The sequence below is a fragment of the Oreochromis niloticus genome, linkage group LG6, assembly GCF_001858045.2.
Source record: "Oreochromis niloticus isolate F11D_XX linkage group LG6, O_niloticus_UMD_NMBU, whole genome shotgun sequence".
NCBI classification, from domain to species: Eukaryota; Metazoa; Chordata; class Actinopteri; order Cichliformes; family Cichlidae; genus Oreochromis; species Oreochromis niloticus.
The window spans coordinates 26934624-26948762 of record NC_031971.2 but is presented as its reverse complement, the minus strand read 5'-3'; the positions used below and the strand labels follow the sequence as shown (position 1 = coordinate 26948762).

General features: G+C 42.1%; 1 protein-coding gene across 2 annotated transcripts in view; it reads right to left on the bottom strand.

Moving 5' to 3' along the window:
- pkn1a (protein kinase N1a) overlaps nucleotides 1-14139 on the bottom strand; it is a 62027-nt gene that overhangs the window by 10324 nt on the left and 37564 nt on the right. For both annotated transcript variants that reach the window (XM_005470184.4, XM_005470182.4), the window contains exons 2-13: nucleotides 13133-13327; nucleotides 10413-10518; nucleotides 8470-8618; nucleotides 7673-7793; nucleotides 3828-3973; nucleotides 2873-3086; nucleotides 2576-2770; nucleotides 2177-2286; nucleotides 1930-2073; nucleotides 1619-1694; nucleotides 782-917; nucleotides 378-504 (exon numbers count right to left, since the gene is read on the bottom strand). In XM_005470184.4, coding sequence (XP_005470241.1) covers nucleotides 378-504; nucleotides 782-917; nucleotides 1619-1694; nucleotides 1930-2073; nucleotides 2177-2286; nucleotides 2576-2770; nucleotides 2873-3086; nucleotides 3828-3973; nucleotides 7673-7793; nucleotides 8470-8618; nucleotides 10413-10518; nucleotides 13133-13327 — 1719 coding nt within the window. The remainder of the gene's footprint in view (nucleotides 1-377; nucleotides 505-781; nucleotides 918-1618; nucleotides 1695-1929; nucleotides 2074-2176; nucleotides 2287-2575; nucleotides 2771-2872; nucleotides 3087-3827; nucleotides 3974-7672; nucleotides 7794-8469; nucleotides 8619-10412; nucleotides 10519-13132; nucleotides 13328-14139) is intronic.

Here is a 14139-nt window from a genome sequence, read left to right as displayed (position 1 = left end):
AAAATTACTTAAAACTGCATTACTTAAAACTACTTAAATTTACTTGCAGTTTCATTATTTATTTGTTTCCTGTAAATTTGTTACCGCCTTATTCTACTTCAATTCAATTCAATATTTATATAGCAACAAATCACAACAACAGTAAAGACCCTACAGTAATACAGAGAAGCCCCAACAATCAGACGACCCCCTATGACCAAGCACTTTGGCAAAAGCGGGAAGGAAAAAATCACTTTTAACAGGAAGAAATGTGCAGTTATAATTGTGTTTGTTCATATTCTTTTAAAGTATTTGATGCTGTTACGCCTTCCTTTCCCTGCCAATTCGAACTTTTAGTTTCTTTTTTAGTTAGGAAAGCCCCGTCCCTCATCACACACCTCCCCTAATTCCCGGGTTTCTTCTCGCTCCATCGGTCTCACTGGAGTCTGAATGTCCATGTCTCTCTTGTAATCGCCTCTTATTGGAGACTCACTGTCCAGACTCAACTTTTCCACTGAGATCTCCCTGAAAGACCAACAAACACACACACACACACACACACACACACAAACAGACCAACGTGTAACACAGACAACGAGACAGAACAACACAGAAGGGTAGTTAGACACGGGGCTGGGAAGGCACCGTTTGCTTTATTCTTTGTCTGGAAACAAAAGGAAAAAAGGTTCAAGGAAAGCTGCTACGTTTGATAGCAAAGTCTGATTGACGGTTATCAAACGTCACTGCCGACAAAACGACCGAAGCGTGTGCATCTGTGTGTACATATCTCAATGCGTCTCACCCAGAGTTGAGTGTGAGGCTTTGTGCGTTGGGACTGTAGGTTCCTGAGTTGTTGACGGTGGGGATGGCGTTTCGAAGCAGCCTCACCCACGTTCCGATATCCACGTTCATCTGACGAGCCCGGAGGAACGCCTTGCCTGAAAAATGCACAAACGCACACATCGAGTCAGAAATGAATCAAACATAAGATTCAACCACTAAAACTATTTTTTTTCTGTTCCGGAATGCTGATATTCAGCATCTTAATAAAAAAATGTTAATAGATAGATGAAAACAGAAATAATATTTCAGCATTAAAAATATAATTTTAATTTAAGAGTTTGCACATACTGGCAGATTAACAATTACAGAAACATAAAAAAATATTTTTTATAAGACACAAAGCCAAAAAAACGCCCTGAGACTGGGTCTGAATACACTGTTTAACTTAGATTGAATAAAAAGAAAAAGGTTAAAAAAACTGAATTCTTAAAGGGTTAGTGATATACTCTACAACTTCTAAGACCATCAGATTTAAGTATGATTTAAATACTTATTAATGACCTTTCCAGAGTTTGGCTGAAGTTTTTATATTCTGTTTGCTTTCCTATAGAAATGAAGGTAAAAAAAATAATAATAGTCACCACTAGAGGGTGCTGTGGTCTAAATAAAAAAGCAGGGAACTGATGGCATAAGCAGCTGTATGCTTTACTGCAGGTAGTGTCCATCTTCCTGTCATGATAAAGCTTTTAAAGTTTTACTGTTTCTCCATATAAAACTGCACTCAGGCTGCTGAGTAGAAAATGGAAGAGAAATAGAAAATGTGTAATATTTCTTCGCTGCTCTGTCTGCTCCCCACCTTGTTGCTTAGAAAAGACTTTCTTCTGCCTCCGCAGGCGCGGGACTCTCTCAATAACCGGGTTAAAGAAGGTCACCTGGAAAACACACAAAACAAAACATGAAAGGAAACGACCAAAAAAAACCCACCCGTTTTTTATTTTTATGCTCAGAAACAGCCTTTCAAGTGTGACGTATCAAAGCAACGCTTTCCAGCACAGGTGCATGTGGCAGCTCACGGGTAGGCGTGCACATCTGAGTGTGTGTTTGAGTATGAGTGAGTCGCCATTCATTTCGCGGTTTCTTTTTTGCAGGTGTGTGGTATGTGTGTACCTCAGCCAGCAGCAGGCCCTGAGGCTCCAACTCCAGCTGAACTCTGTGCTTCTGGTTGTCCAGGAACTCCTCCAGCTTCAGGTACTTAATAGCGCACAGCGAGCGGTAGTCCTTCCAGTAAACTGCGATCTCCATCTCCCTCGACTGAAGCGCAGGCACCCAGCGGTATCAACAGAGAGAAAAGCTGCCTTAAATAAACTCTTTGTTGCCTGCGTGCAGGTTTGTGGGAAGGAGTTTGCATACTGACCCTTTCAAGCTCCACAGTGAACGTCTGGTCCCAGGCCTGCTCTCCCACAGTCTTCCAAGCAGTCTGACCCACTACTGTGTTATCCAGCTTCAGCACTGCACTCACCTCAGCTAAACACACACACACAAACCAATGATTTCCTTCATTAATGAGTCCAAAAATGCACAAAATAATAAAATAAAAATAACGCCGACCAATAGGTTCCTTTGAGATATGGAAAAAAAGGACTAAGACCTTACAAAAAGCTGTTTGCAAACTGCCTTTAAAGCATCTGTCATGACCTGACAAATAATATCTAACCTGACGAGCCTAAAGTGACCCATGACAAAGTTGAGGTGAAAAAAAAAAGCCAATATAGCCAACAAAATGCACCACGTGCACACTCATACAGTCACTCACAGGAGAGCTCCTCTGTCTTGCTCGGCGTCTTCCCGCTGACGGAGCCACTGCGTCCGTAGAGCCCCTTGCTGCCCCTCATGAAGGACCGTGTGTCTCCGGGGCTGTAGCTGGGCAGCATGAGAGGTGTCCCTTTATTGCGCCCTGGGACCACCTCCAGTAACCCAACACAGCCCAGCAGCTGCACCTGTAATGTACCTGAAGACAGAGGAAAACAATGTAGGCACAACCTGAATGCATACCTCACTTCTGTACCTTCTTCTTCATATTGTAGGTTTCTCCTGAGCCTGTACGACATACCAGTGAGAGGCGATGGCTTGCTGAGGGTAGTATACTGGTTTTGAAGGTAGGGGGCGCCGTGGCGGGAGCTGAAGGCAGGCGAGGAGGCCAAGACCAGCTCCTCTTTGATGATGCTGGCCTTTGGATGGTCCTCTGGCAGCTCTGCCAGGCGCTGGTCCAGAGAATCTCTCAGCAGGTCCAAACGCTGGGAGGCCTCGCTCAGACGAGACTGTGCCTGCAGAGCATCGAAACAGACGATATCTACCTCTTAAACTCTCAGACAGACATTAAAAAAAACAAGACGTCCTATGCTACTTCGCAGTGCACAAATATCACAGGAGCACACCTTAATTTAATCACATTTTTTATGACCTGCTGCTTTTAAGTGCATGCAGGAAGACAATGATAGGCTCGAGCGAGTTTTTATGTTCATTTATAGAGTAAGTAAAGACGTGCGAGTGAGGATTCAAAAGGCAGAACTCTCATGGCATGTGGTGAGAAAACAAGTGGTTCATTGTCACTGTGGGGGTAAAATGCAGCACGTTACACGGCAGCTGCTGTTGTGAGGAGCTCTCTCAAATATTTTTATGGACAGATTGCAGAGTTCAGCAGCTGAAACTGTTCTGCGAGGGATCTGATATCATGGGACACTCCTTTGCTCTGAGTTTCCTCGACGTATAACGAGAAACCATATCAGACCCAGACAACTCAAGATGCCATAATGAGGGGGAACAAACAAACAAACAAAAACGGTGTTCTTGATAAGAGATCAAATTTTTGTGAAGGATCTAAGGCAAAGCCAAAGATAGCTGAAGTCTCAGAAGTAAGAGATAGCGGAAAACAAAAGCAGCAGATCTGAAGAAGATCCACAGGTGTCTGTCAGCATGATGTCATCGGTACAGCTGCCGTCTCACACGTGTGTCTGCGTGCGCTTTGAAGTGTGTGAAAGCGAAACATCAGTAGGATCCGCTCTAACCTCAGACAGAGCTTTCTTGTCCTGAACCTTGCTGGCCCCCAGGAGCCTGAGGACGTTTTTGGCCCCCTCAGCAACAGCATGCTCCACCCTGTAGTGATGTCTCAGCTCTTCGATGCGCAGCTCCATCCCGCACACGTCTTGGTTACCTGCGCGATGGAAAGGGGCAAACAACATTACTGCGCAGCAGACACGATGCCAATCTCCTACGCAGTCTCTGTGCTGCGCGCGTGGCAGCTACGTTAAAGCTTTCCTGTTTTGCCAGCGGTGTGTTACAGGGAACTCCCCTGGGCATACTAAGTTAGGTTAATGCCTTAATGCGTGTCATGCATTACACAAGAGGCGAACAAAGAAAACATTAGCGAGGCCTAGAGGGAGGTAAGCAGCCTCTGACTGCTCCCCAGCAAGCAGTGCTTAGCATAATTCCACCCTCTCCTTCCAAATAGCCCCATATCCCTGCTCTAAAAGCAAACAGAGCAACCAAAAAAATTATCTCTCACCTATTTACATTTTTAAAACAGCTAGTAAGACTAAAGCAAAAATACTGCTCTAAATTTGTAGCTTTATCTCTGCTTTTCTCAGAAATGATAGTACCTTATAAATGTACATTAGGGGGAAACAGAAAGTCTTAAAATGAGATACGGTGCTTTCAACTCAAAAGCTAAAAACATGCTCAAGCTGCCTCAATTAAAAGAGCAGATATGAGAATCAGCATAAGAGCAGCACCCTACAGCACAAATTAGAGCAAAGTGCTTAGCTTAATGGCACCAATATAGCCTTCAAATGATGGGCAACAAACTGAGAGCACTCAGATATGGGAAGAGCTGGAAGGAGGTGTGTGAGCGTGATAAGGAAAAGGACAATTGGATAAATGGCATTCAAAGACGATGCATTTGGCTTTCAAACACCAGATTGGTTTAGAAGAAGGACAGAAGACCAGGATGGATGGCTTTTACAATTCTGAGCTGCTCAAATAACTGCAGGAGACAGAAGAGAAAGCAAGGACAAGAGGGAGGTAGGGGTGGAGAACGAAGTGGGTGCTTTTATCTCCTAATAAGGTGTTCTGTCTGGAGCCCAGACCTCTGCTAGATGACCCCTCCACCGGGTGTGGTGCCTGGAGACTGTCTGTGTACACCATACACACAGCCCTGTGATATGGTGTGTGTGTGTGTGTGTGTGTGTGTGCGGTTTAAAGAAGAGAGACAGAATCACCAAGACAGAGCCAGAGAATATACAGCCGTGGTTGCTCTTAGAGACAATCAAACAGAGAAGAAATACAAAGGGAGAGGTGTATGGTGGTTAATCAATTTAGTCTGATAAACGTGAACATTAGCTCAGGTTGAAATTGTAGTTTAAGAAAAAGCCAAATCTGGCTGTGCAGCTTCATTCTAAACTCTGCTGGAGAACCATTAGCTGCTGCTAGTATAACTCACCCCTTTGTGCTCAGAGCATTAGAGATGCACAGACTGTTGGATTCTGGGTCAATACCAACACAGATGTTTACAATAACACTTTACGATCACAGCCAATGGAGACAGTGTACTGTTTTTTCACATTTTGCCTGTTTTGTTGTTAATTATTCCTCCTTTTATTTCAGTGAAGACAAGAAACTAACATTTTAAAAAGATTTAACTGGTGTAAAACTGATATGACAACAGATTTCAGCCACTGATATTTAAATGCTATTTTGTCTGCCAACATACATACACTCACCTACTGCTTCCCCAAACCATTACACCACCACCACCAGCCTCAACCAATGATTCAAGGTAAGATGGATCCATGCTTTCATGTTGCTTACATCTAATTCTGACCCTACCAACTCAATGTACAACAAAAATTGAATCATGAGACCAAGCAATGATTTCCAATGTGCTACTGTCCAGTTTTAGTGAGTATGTGTGAACTGTAGCCTCAGTTTCCTGTTCTTAGCTGACAGGAGTGGCACCCAGTGTAGTCTTCTGCTGCTGTAGCCCATCTGCTTCAAGGTTAGCGTTCAGAAATGCTCTTCTGTGTACCTTGGTTGTTTCTGTTAGCTTACTACTAGCTCAAAGCAATCTGAATATTCCTCTAAACAAGACATTTTCACCCAGAGAACTGCTGCTTTTCAGACCATTCTCTGTAAACCCCAGCTTTCTTCTCCCATTCAGATGCTCAGTTTGAGCTTCAGCAGCTCATGTTGACCACAACTTGATGTCTAAATGCATTAATCTGCTGCCATGTTATTGGCTCATTAGATGAGCTAAACGGATGTACCTAATGAAGTGGACTATGAGTGTACGTATTAGTAAACGAAACGTATTAGTCCAACAAAGCTGTGGCTTGGCTCGATTACTTTTCATCCTTTTAATTTTCACTTTTAAAACAATTTCAGAGTGCTAACATTTTTTGCTCACTGTGGTCATTAGCCTCTATATGACTATTTTTATCACGTCGGAGCAGTGGAAAGAACTCCAGATCATTAAAAACCCTGTAGGTTTTCCACATGGAGGACACAGATGGATAAAGTATGCCCTTAAAAGGCCCTTAAATAATCCTTCCAAATGGACATCATCTTCATTCCCTTAAAAGACACCCTGTCTTTTAACAGCCATCGGCGCTCGTCTGACAAGAGCAGAAAGGAATAGATAGCCCCAAAGGGAATATACCGTCTTTAAATCTGTTTTTTACTTCCACCCCCTCCCATCGCTCTCCCTCTGCTCTCCTGGTACATTTTACCAGACCATTCACCTCCTGTGACCGGCATCAGTCGGCCTGTTTTCCCAGCAGAGGGGTCTTAATGGTCCACAGCACTCAGTGCCCTACAGCGGCATGTTCACCTGCCCTGGCATTGATCGCCCTGCCACAACACATAATATTGAATGTGCAACAGTAAAGGGAGAAAGCACACAGGTAAAGAAAAAAAAAAAGCTTGTTTGATTGTATCTACAACTGCATGGCTAAAAGCACTTCGGTATGTGTGTTTATATCCACTGCTGCACACCTGATGTGTTTCGTTAACATGAAAATAACGAGACTTTTAATCTGCCCACCTTTTTTTTCAGGCTTTTTTTGTGCATCTTTGTGTGAATCCAATTGATTGTGCTAATATACCAGGTGGGCTATTTCACAGGCTTCTCTGTCCCTTGTTTGGCCACCACACCGAAATAAACAGACACACACGCACGCACGCACGCACAGCTTTCAGCGTGTCAACTCTAACTATCCTCTTCATCTTCTTCTCCCAGACCCAGGCAGAGAGATGAAAACAGAGTCGGCTCTTCATTGATCTGTTTATGCTCTCTCATGTCTGCTGTCTGGAGCTGCTGCTCAGGACAAAACGTATTACACGCAGAGAAGAAGAAAAAAGACAGACTGCAAATGCCATGAAGGGATAGTGAGATTGAAAACACCTGACTAAAACCACCTTGTCACTGCCAGCTGACCACAAGATTTAATATGCGATCGTTTAGTTCACACGTTATGTAAGTACGGGCCAACTTAACACTCCTTCTGGCTTTATATGCAATAGAGCAGGTTGGATTTAATTTCTGTCTGACAGGAGTTTTGAAAATAAACATTTAATTGTGATTGTTGGCTAACTGCAGCCTTGAGCAAGCTGAGTATCCACATTGATTTATTGCCAACAGACCAATTTACTGTGATTTGGACCAGTAATGGGTGCACTGATGCTTTATGGCCCTGACTGTGTAATTGTAACCTCTGTTGGCTCTCTACTTTATAGACATATAAAAAAATGCACTAAGATGTACCTCGGGAAATGAAAAGACCATGGTCAAAAAGCACAGGTAACTACAAAAGAAGAGCAATCAATGTGGTTAAATTTGTCTATATCCCTTTAAACTCACCCTGTGTGTCGTCATTATGCTCCGTGGCCTGAACAGCTTTTCGAATTTGCATGCGGATGATGTCGATCTTGGTCTTACTGTCCTGAAGCATCTGCTGTGCCGTCTGCAGCATTTTCTTATCCTGGGAACCAAACAGTAAGCAAGCCACATCACAAGACAGAAAAAGTAGACAATTATAACTGTCATTAAGAATATACACCAGTTAGTGAACATCACAACAAGGTTTTCCTGCATCTACTTGTCATCAGATTAAACATTATAAATCAATAAATCTAAAGCTAAAGATCTAAAATCTTTAAAAAAAAAAGAAACTAGGATGTATATGTGCCAGAACATACAAAAATATTATAAGATCCTGATTATAAGATTATAAGATCTCACCATACATATAAAACACAAGGTTAAAGGAATGATGTTTGTCACTTTACAAAAACAAAAGCAAATAAATAACTAATTCTGCTGACGAATCGACAGGGGTGCCATATCCCTGCACAGGTATTTAAATGTAGCAGTAAGACAAGTGGAGATGGAACAGAAAGGCTAAAAGACAACGAAACAAAGGCAATGTATATAGTAATAAATGGTGGACGTGTGTGTATTTATCAGGTATTTATGAGTCAGCAGATGGCGAGATTACTGACATGAATGTGTGCACACAGTCTGCCACTTGGGGGAGGGGAATGTGTGTCCTTTGTCTTGGTCATTGTAACCCTTGTAGTCAGTGCTGTACACTTTGTCCTGTTCACTGTGCTTGACAGTGTGTGTGTGTGTGTGTGTGTGTGTAGGCTGTCCCGTACCTTGGTGGATCCATTGGAGTAAACAGGGATCATATTTTCAACTCCCTGTTTGACTTTGAGCTCAATGTTGAGCTGTCTCTCCAGGGCTGCGATGCGTTCCTTGTGGGCTGACGTACGACTCTCAGCCCCCGGAGACTGAGGACACTCATCTGTGGCAACAAGTAAAGGTTGGAAAATATAAAATAAGGAACAAGATGAGGGTTCACATGGTGTGCTCTAAAGTGAAAATACCCTTAAGGGAATTACATGAGTCCTCCAATAACATTGCACTGTATTTCTGCATGGAGAGTACAGGAAACTGATCCAGTGATAAGGGAAGAAACAAGCTGTAGCAAACAATGTCAAGCAAGATGATATAAGCAAAAGCAAATTTTCTAATAAGTTGTAAAGTAGGAGGAAAACAAATACTACATGACTGCATGTTGTGGACTGAGCTCATACTAAAAATGGCTTTCCTTGTTCACGTTATACAAAGTTAGATCATTATGTTTTGAGTCTCTCCACCACATTTTAAATCAAGCAATCAGGATGTGATTGAAGTGCAGACTGAGCTTTGATTCAAGGGTTTAAGACAAATTTAGCATGAACTGTTTAGGAATTACAGCAATTTGTATACACAGACTTCTATTCCAAGAGGCTCAAAGGCAATTGGACAAACTAACAACATTTTAAATATAAGGATTTAAAAAATCCTTTGCAGTTTATGACTGTCTGAAGTCTATAATCCACGGACATCATGAAATGCTGTGTTTGCTCTCGTGAGATGCTCTGCTCGGCCTTTATTGCAGCCACCTTCAGTTGCTGCTTGTCTGTGGGTCTGTCTGCAGTCAGTTTTGTATTTCAGATCAAATCAAATCATTTGATTTGATTAAAAACTGAAAAGCATGCGCTGTTTGGCTGAGATTGCTTGATCAGTTTTGTAGCATTTGGTTGAATCTGAACAGAGACGATAGCCCTTCCTCCACAAGTGCTTCTGACTTGCTTAGATGTTGTGAAGTAGTCTGTTTGTTTTTTTTAAACCATGGAAATAATTCTGTCATCACCCACTTTAACTGTCTTCTGTGGTCTTTCAGGCCATTTTTGGTGCTCCTGAGCTAACCAGTAAATTTCTAAGAATGAATGACACTGCAGATTTAGTCACTCCCAAAGTTTTTGCTGTCTCTGATTTGGTCCTCTGAAACTGTGTATAAAAATGGCTGTAATTCCTCAAAGATGTATTGCAATAATGTTGTTAACCTCCTAGGACCTGGTGTCCACATATGTGGACATCACATTTTGGGTTGTCTAGACCAAAATACTGAATTTTCTCTACAAGGGCCTGATATCCACTTATGAGGACATTATACTGCCACTGTTCTATCAAAATTTAAAGTGAATGTCCTCATATGTGGATCTATTTTTTCTCAGAAACAAAAATCAGGTAAAAAAAATAAAAATCACGTAATTCTTTGTTTTTACATTCATCAGATCCCAATCAGACCAAATAGCAAAAAGAAATTAAAAATGCATCCCATGAAAGAGTTTGGATCTTAGGAGGTGAAAGCTCTTGAATTAAAGCTGAAAGTTTGCATTTAAACCACACCTTGATTACGTGATTAAAAATCTACTATGGTGGTCCTAGCTGCACAAGACTGACACAGCTTTTGGATCTGAAAAGTAAAGTTAACGAGTTTATGTTCTCAGTTGCTGCTGTCAGTTCTCATTAAATAAAACTTGACTGTTCTCTAAATTATGTTCCCCATCAGAGCCAAAAAGGCTGATAAAGCAGGCTGTGTGTTAGGGTGGACGAGCGTTTTGATTAACAAGTCACTACAGTACAAACATGTAGTTTCTGCCACGAACACACTTGTACTTAGTATGCTGGTCATTACACCAGCTTATGCACTGAATTAATTACTGAAGATTAATGACTAAAGATAGAGGACAGTTTCTCGCATACATACCTCGATTCTCTTCTCCTCCTTTCACCACAATATGAGCATCCAGTTCCTGCAGCTGAGCATGCAGGTTCTCCAACTTGCGGTTTGAAGACCGCAGCTGACTGTCCACCTGAAGACATAAAACCATTGTTGTTATGGAGACCAGATTATCTGCATAAAATCGTCAGTGTACACGCCCACCAGTGAATAACATGCCGGACAACGTGTGGACCACTAACAAGACATGCAAGAACACAATGACAAGCAAGAGAAGATGTCAATATTTGAACCAATTCAAAGACATTAAATTAAGCTTTCCTTTATTTATTTTCCCTGTAATAAAGATGCTGCACAGTGCTCTAAACACTGTGATTCAGACTGTTTTTTTCTACTCTTGCCTCTGTATGACATCAAAAAGAGGGGACATCCCTAATATGGTCATCTCAGGCAGAACACTCAAAACTTGTTTACAAGGGGCACTCAGTGAAGTCAAAGTGGACTTAATGGCTTGTTTCAGACAGAGAATGAAGTGAGGTGCTAATCCAAGGCCCAGGATGGGTAAATAAAGATTATTTTAATTTCTAAACGAGCCAAAGCTTCTGTAAAAAGAATCGATCCCCTTAAGCTCTCAGTCATTTCCTTGAAACAACATCTGAGCCTGAAAGTCATCAAACAATTTATTATTTTGTTATGTTGACCTTCTGCATTAATCTTTGTTTTTTTAAGTAGTTCGTTCACACACAATACGCACGCAGGCTCTGCATGCCCGTCAAAGGAAACAAAAGAAAAGCCATGAATAGTTCTCCATTAACGCCGCTGGGTAATTTGCTGACAAGTGAAAACTATTAACCTGAAGGTGACATATTTCTGTGCTCGCTCAGTAATAAAACAGGTGTAATTGCATGAGAGCGAGCTACAGTTCTTTCCCTTTGAATAGCCATGACTTTTTTATGGCTTTACACAAACGCAGCCTGAAACTTTAAGAATCTTCCATCTCTAAAACTGCTCCAGTATAATGACAGTACAATGGTTTGATGCATACTCTTGTGAGCAGCAGTCGATCCTTTTTAACATTAAAGTAGCTGATGTACAGTTCAGAAAGGTGCCGTCGTGACAGATTTTGCATCAGAGGAAAAATGCAGGTTACGAAGCAAATGACAAAGTATTCATTCATGCTCCTTGAAAAAAAATCTCCTGAAAACAAATCCACAAGTAGTAAAGGTACGCTGTGTTAGTAGAGTGACCTGTCCGTGGTTTATTTGAACCCTATATAAGCTTGGATAGGCTCCAACTCACCCACAACCCTAAAGTGAATAAGCAGAAGCTGGATAAATGGATGGATGGAACTCATTGTCAAGTTCAAGACACCACATTGAGCTTTGTGACATGGCGTATCATCCTGCAGGAAGCAGCCAGTAAGAGATGCGTACAATGTTGACATAAAATGATGGACATGGTCAGGATCAATACTCTGGCTTTGGCATTTATGTGCTCAGGAGGCCCAACAAAATATCCCCACACCATTACGTCACCACCATCACTCTGCTTTCGTGTTGTTTATGCCAACTTTTGACTCCACCATCCAAATAATGTAGCTGAAATCAAGACTCATCAAACCCAGCCACATTTTTCCAACTATCTATTGTCCAGTTTTGCAACTTTATATTTTCTGTTCTTATGTGACAGGAGTGGTCTTCTGCTGCTGTACGCCATCTGCATCAAGGTTTGACTTATTGTATGTTCAGTGATGCTCTTCTGCATACCATGGTTGTAATGAGTGGTTATTTAAGTTCCTGTTGCCTTCCTGTCAGCTCAAAGGAGTGCAGTCATTCCTCTAAACATTACATTTTCACCCAGAGAAATTCCACTCACTGGATATTTTCTCTTTTTTCTGTGATTGTGTGGGAAAATCCCAGTAGACAGCATTTTCTGTACTTTTTCTTACTCAGACCAGCCACATTCAAAATCACCATTTTTCCATTCCCATGCTCAGTTTGAACTTGAGCAAGTCATCTTGACCATGTCCTAATGGCTACATGCATTAAGTTGCTGCCAGGTGATATGCTGATTATATATTTGCATTAAAAAGCAGTTGAACAGGTATAACTGATAAAGTGGGCAGTGAGTCGTGCAGCAGGCAAAGTCTGACACTCTGGGAAGTGACCTGTTTTCTGCAGTTGTTTAGAAATTCCTGTTTACATGTGTCATGAACATGAGCACACAGCAGGAGATAGTCCACTTCAAATGTGTTTTCACTGGAAATATTCAGGCTGTTTAGGCGAGGGTGCTGTCTACAATGCAGTAACACCAGTGTTCAGTGCTTTGCATATGTAAAAACAGCATATGTGACTGTGTGAAGGATTGAGGACACTTCACAGTGTGGAGATAGGTGCCCAGAAATCTCCACACTTTGGAAAGTCCCAGTCTACTGAAAAAACACAAACAGCATAGCAACTTAGCATGCTAACAAATCTGTTCAGCTCTGGTAAACTCATGTACTCCTGATTCACCGGCCTCATTTCCAAAACACTGTAATTGAACCAGTTTCCTGTTATTACTGTGGTAAAACTGAGTAATTAAATAGGCCTGCTCTGATAACCATTTTTTCCTACCTTTTGCCTTTCTTATTAACAAAAACAATCACTGCAAAGTCTTTAATGTCATTTATTTCATCAGTTCCCATTAATAAGCACGATACTGGAGCTTTTTGGATTTAAATAAAACTCTGGGGTAACTGTGCCTACCTGCTGTGCATTCCTCTTGTCAGTCGTCGCCCTGCGCAAGTTCTCGGCTCCCTCCTTGATCTTCAGCTCCTTGCGAATTTCCCTACGGATCCTTTCCCGCTGCTCATCCAGAAGCTGCTGAACACTGGAGTCCGAGAAGTCCGAGTTTTGGTCCAGACCAAGCTGCTCCAGAACCGACAGCCCGCCTGGGTCGCTCTGGACGAGAGGAGAGACGGAGCGGGAAAAAACGAGGAGATGATTAGACGAAATCAACAATCAAATCACTCCGCCTTAGCCCGGTGAGATGGGGTGTTGAGAGTGAGAAAGACAGAAGAGGAAGAGATGGTGAGCAAGATAAGGCAGTAATGGGAGGAAAGAGAGCAAGACATGATAGTGATTGGCGTGGGGGATTGGTGGGGGTAGAGAGGAAAAGGGCAAACAAGAAAGCTACAAAAGGAAGCAGGAGGATGGGAAAAAGATGCAGGAGGAGCGTAGAGGAATGGCAAAAATCTTCTTCGGTTGCTGTTTACGATACTTTCAAACAAACTCTGCAACGTTTAACCTGTTTACAAGCAGGGCTTTGAAACTGCTGCTGTTCAGGAATACCATTAGAGATGCTATTTTCAGGAACTTCTGTCTGCCAAATGGGATAAAACTCAGACTATACACAAGGATCAAAGTGAATTACAGATCTGTCCCATGACCCAGGCTGGCCATTGTATTCATTCAGAGCTTTCTCACGAGCCAGTCCCTCTCTTCTGTGTGAGAAATCCAACGATTGTCTAAATGTACATGAAAAACAACAGCACATCGGTACTAGAACGTGAAGGGACTCCACTCACACCACAACTTTTTCTTCTGTACTAGGAGGCTATTTACATGTCTTCTGGCCTCGAGCAGAGCTACAGCTTACTATAAAATAAGCCATCAAGAACCCGGCAGCGGAGAAAGACTCCGGGTTACTCGAAATCACAGTCACTCAGCCACTATTACAGGAACTCACAAATCAAACAAACAAGTCAACACTT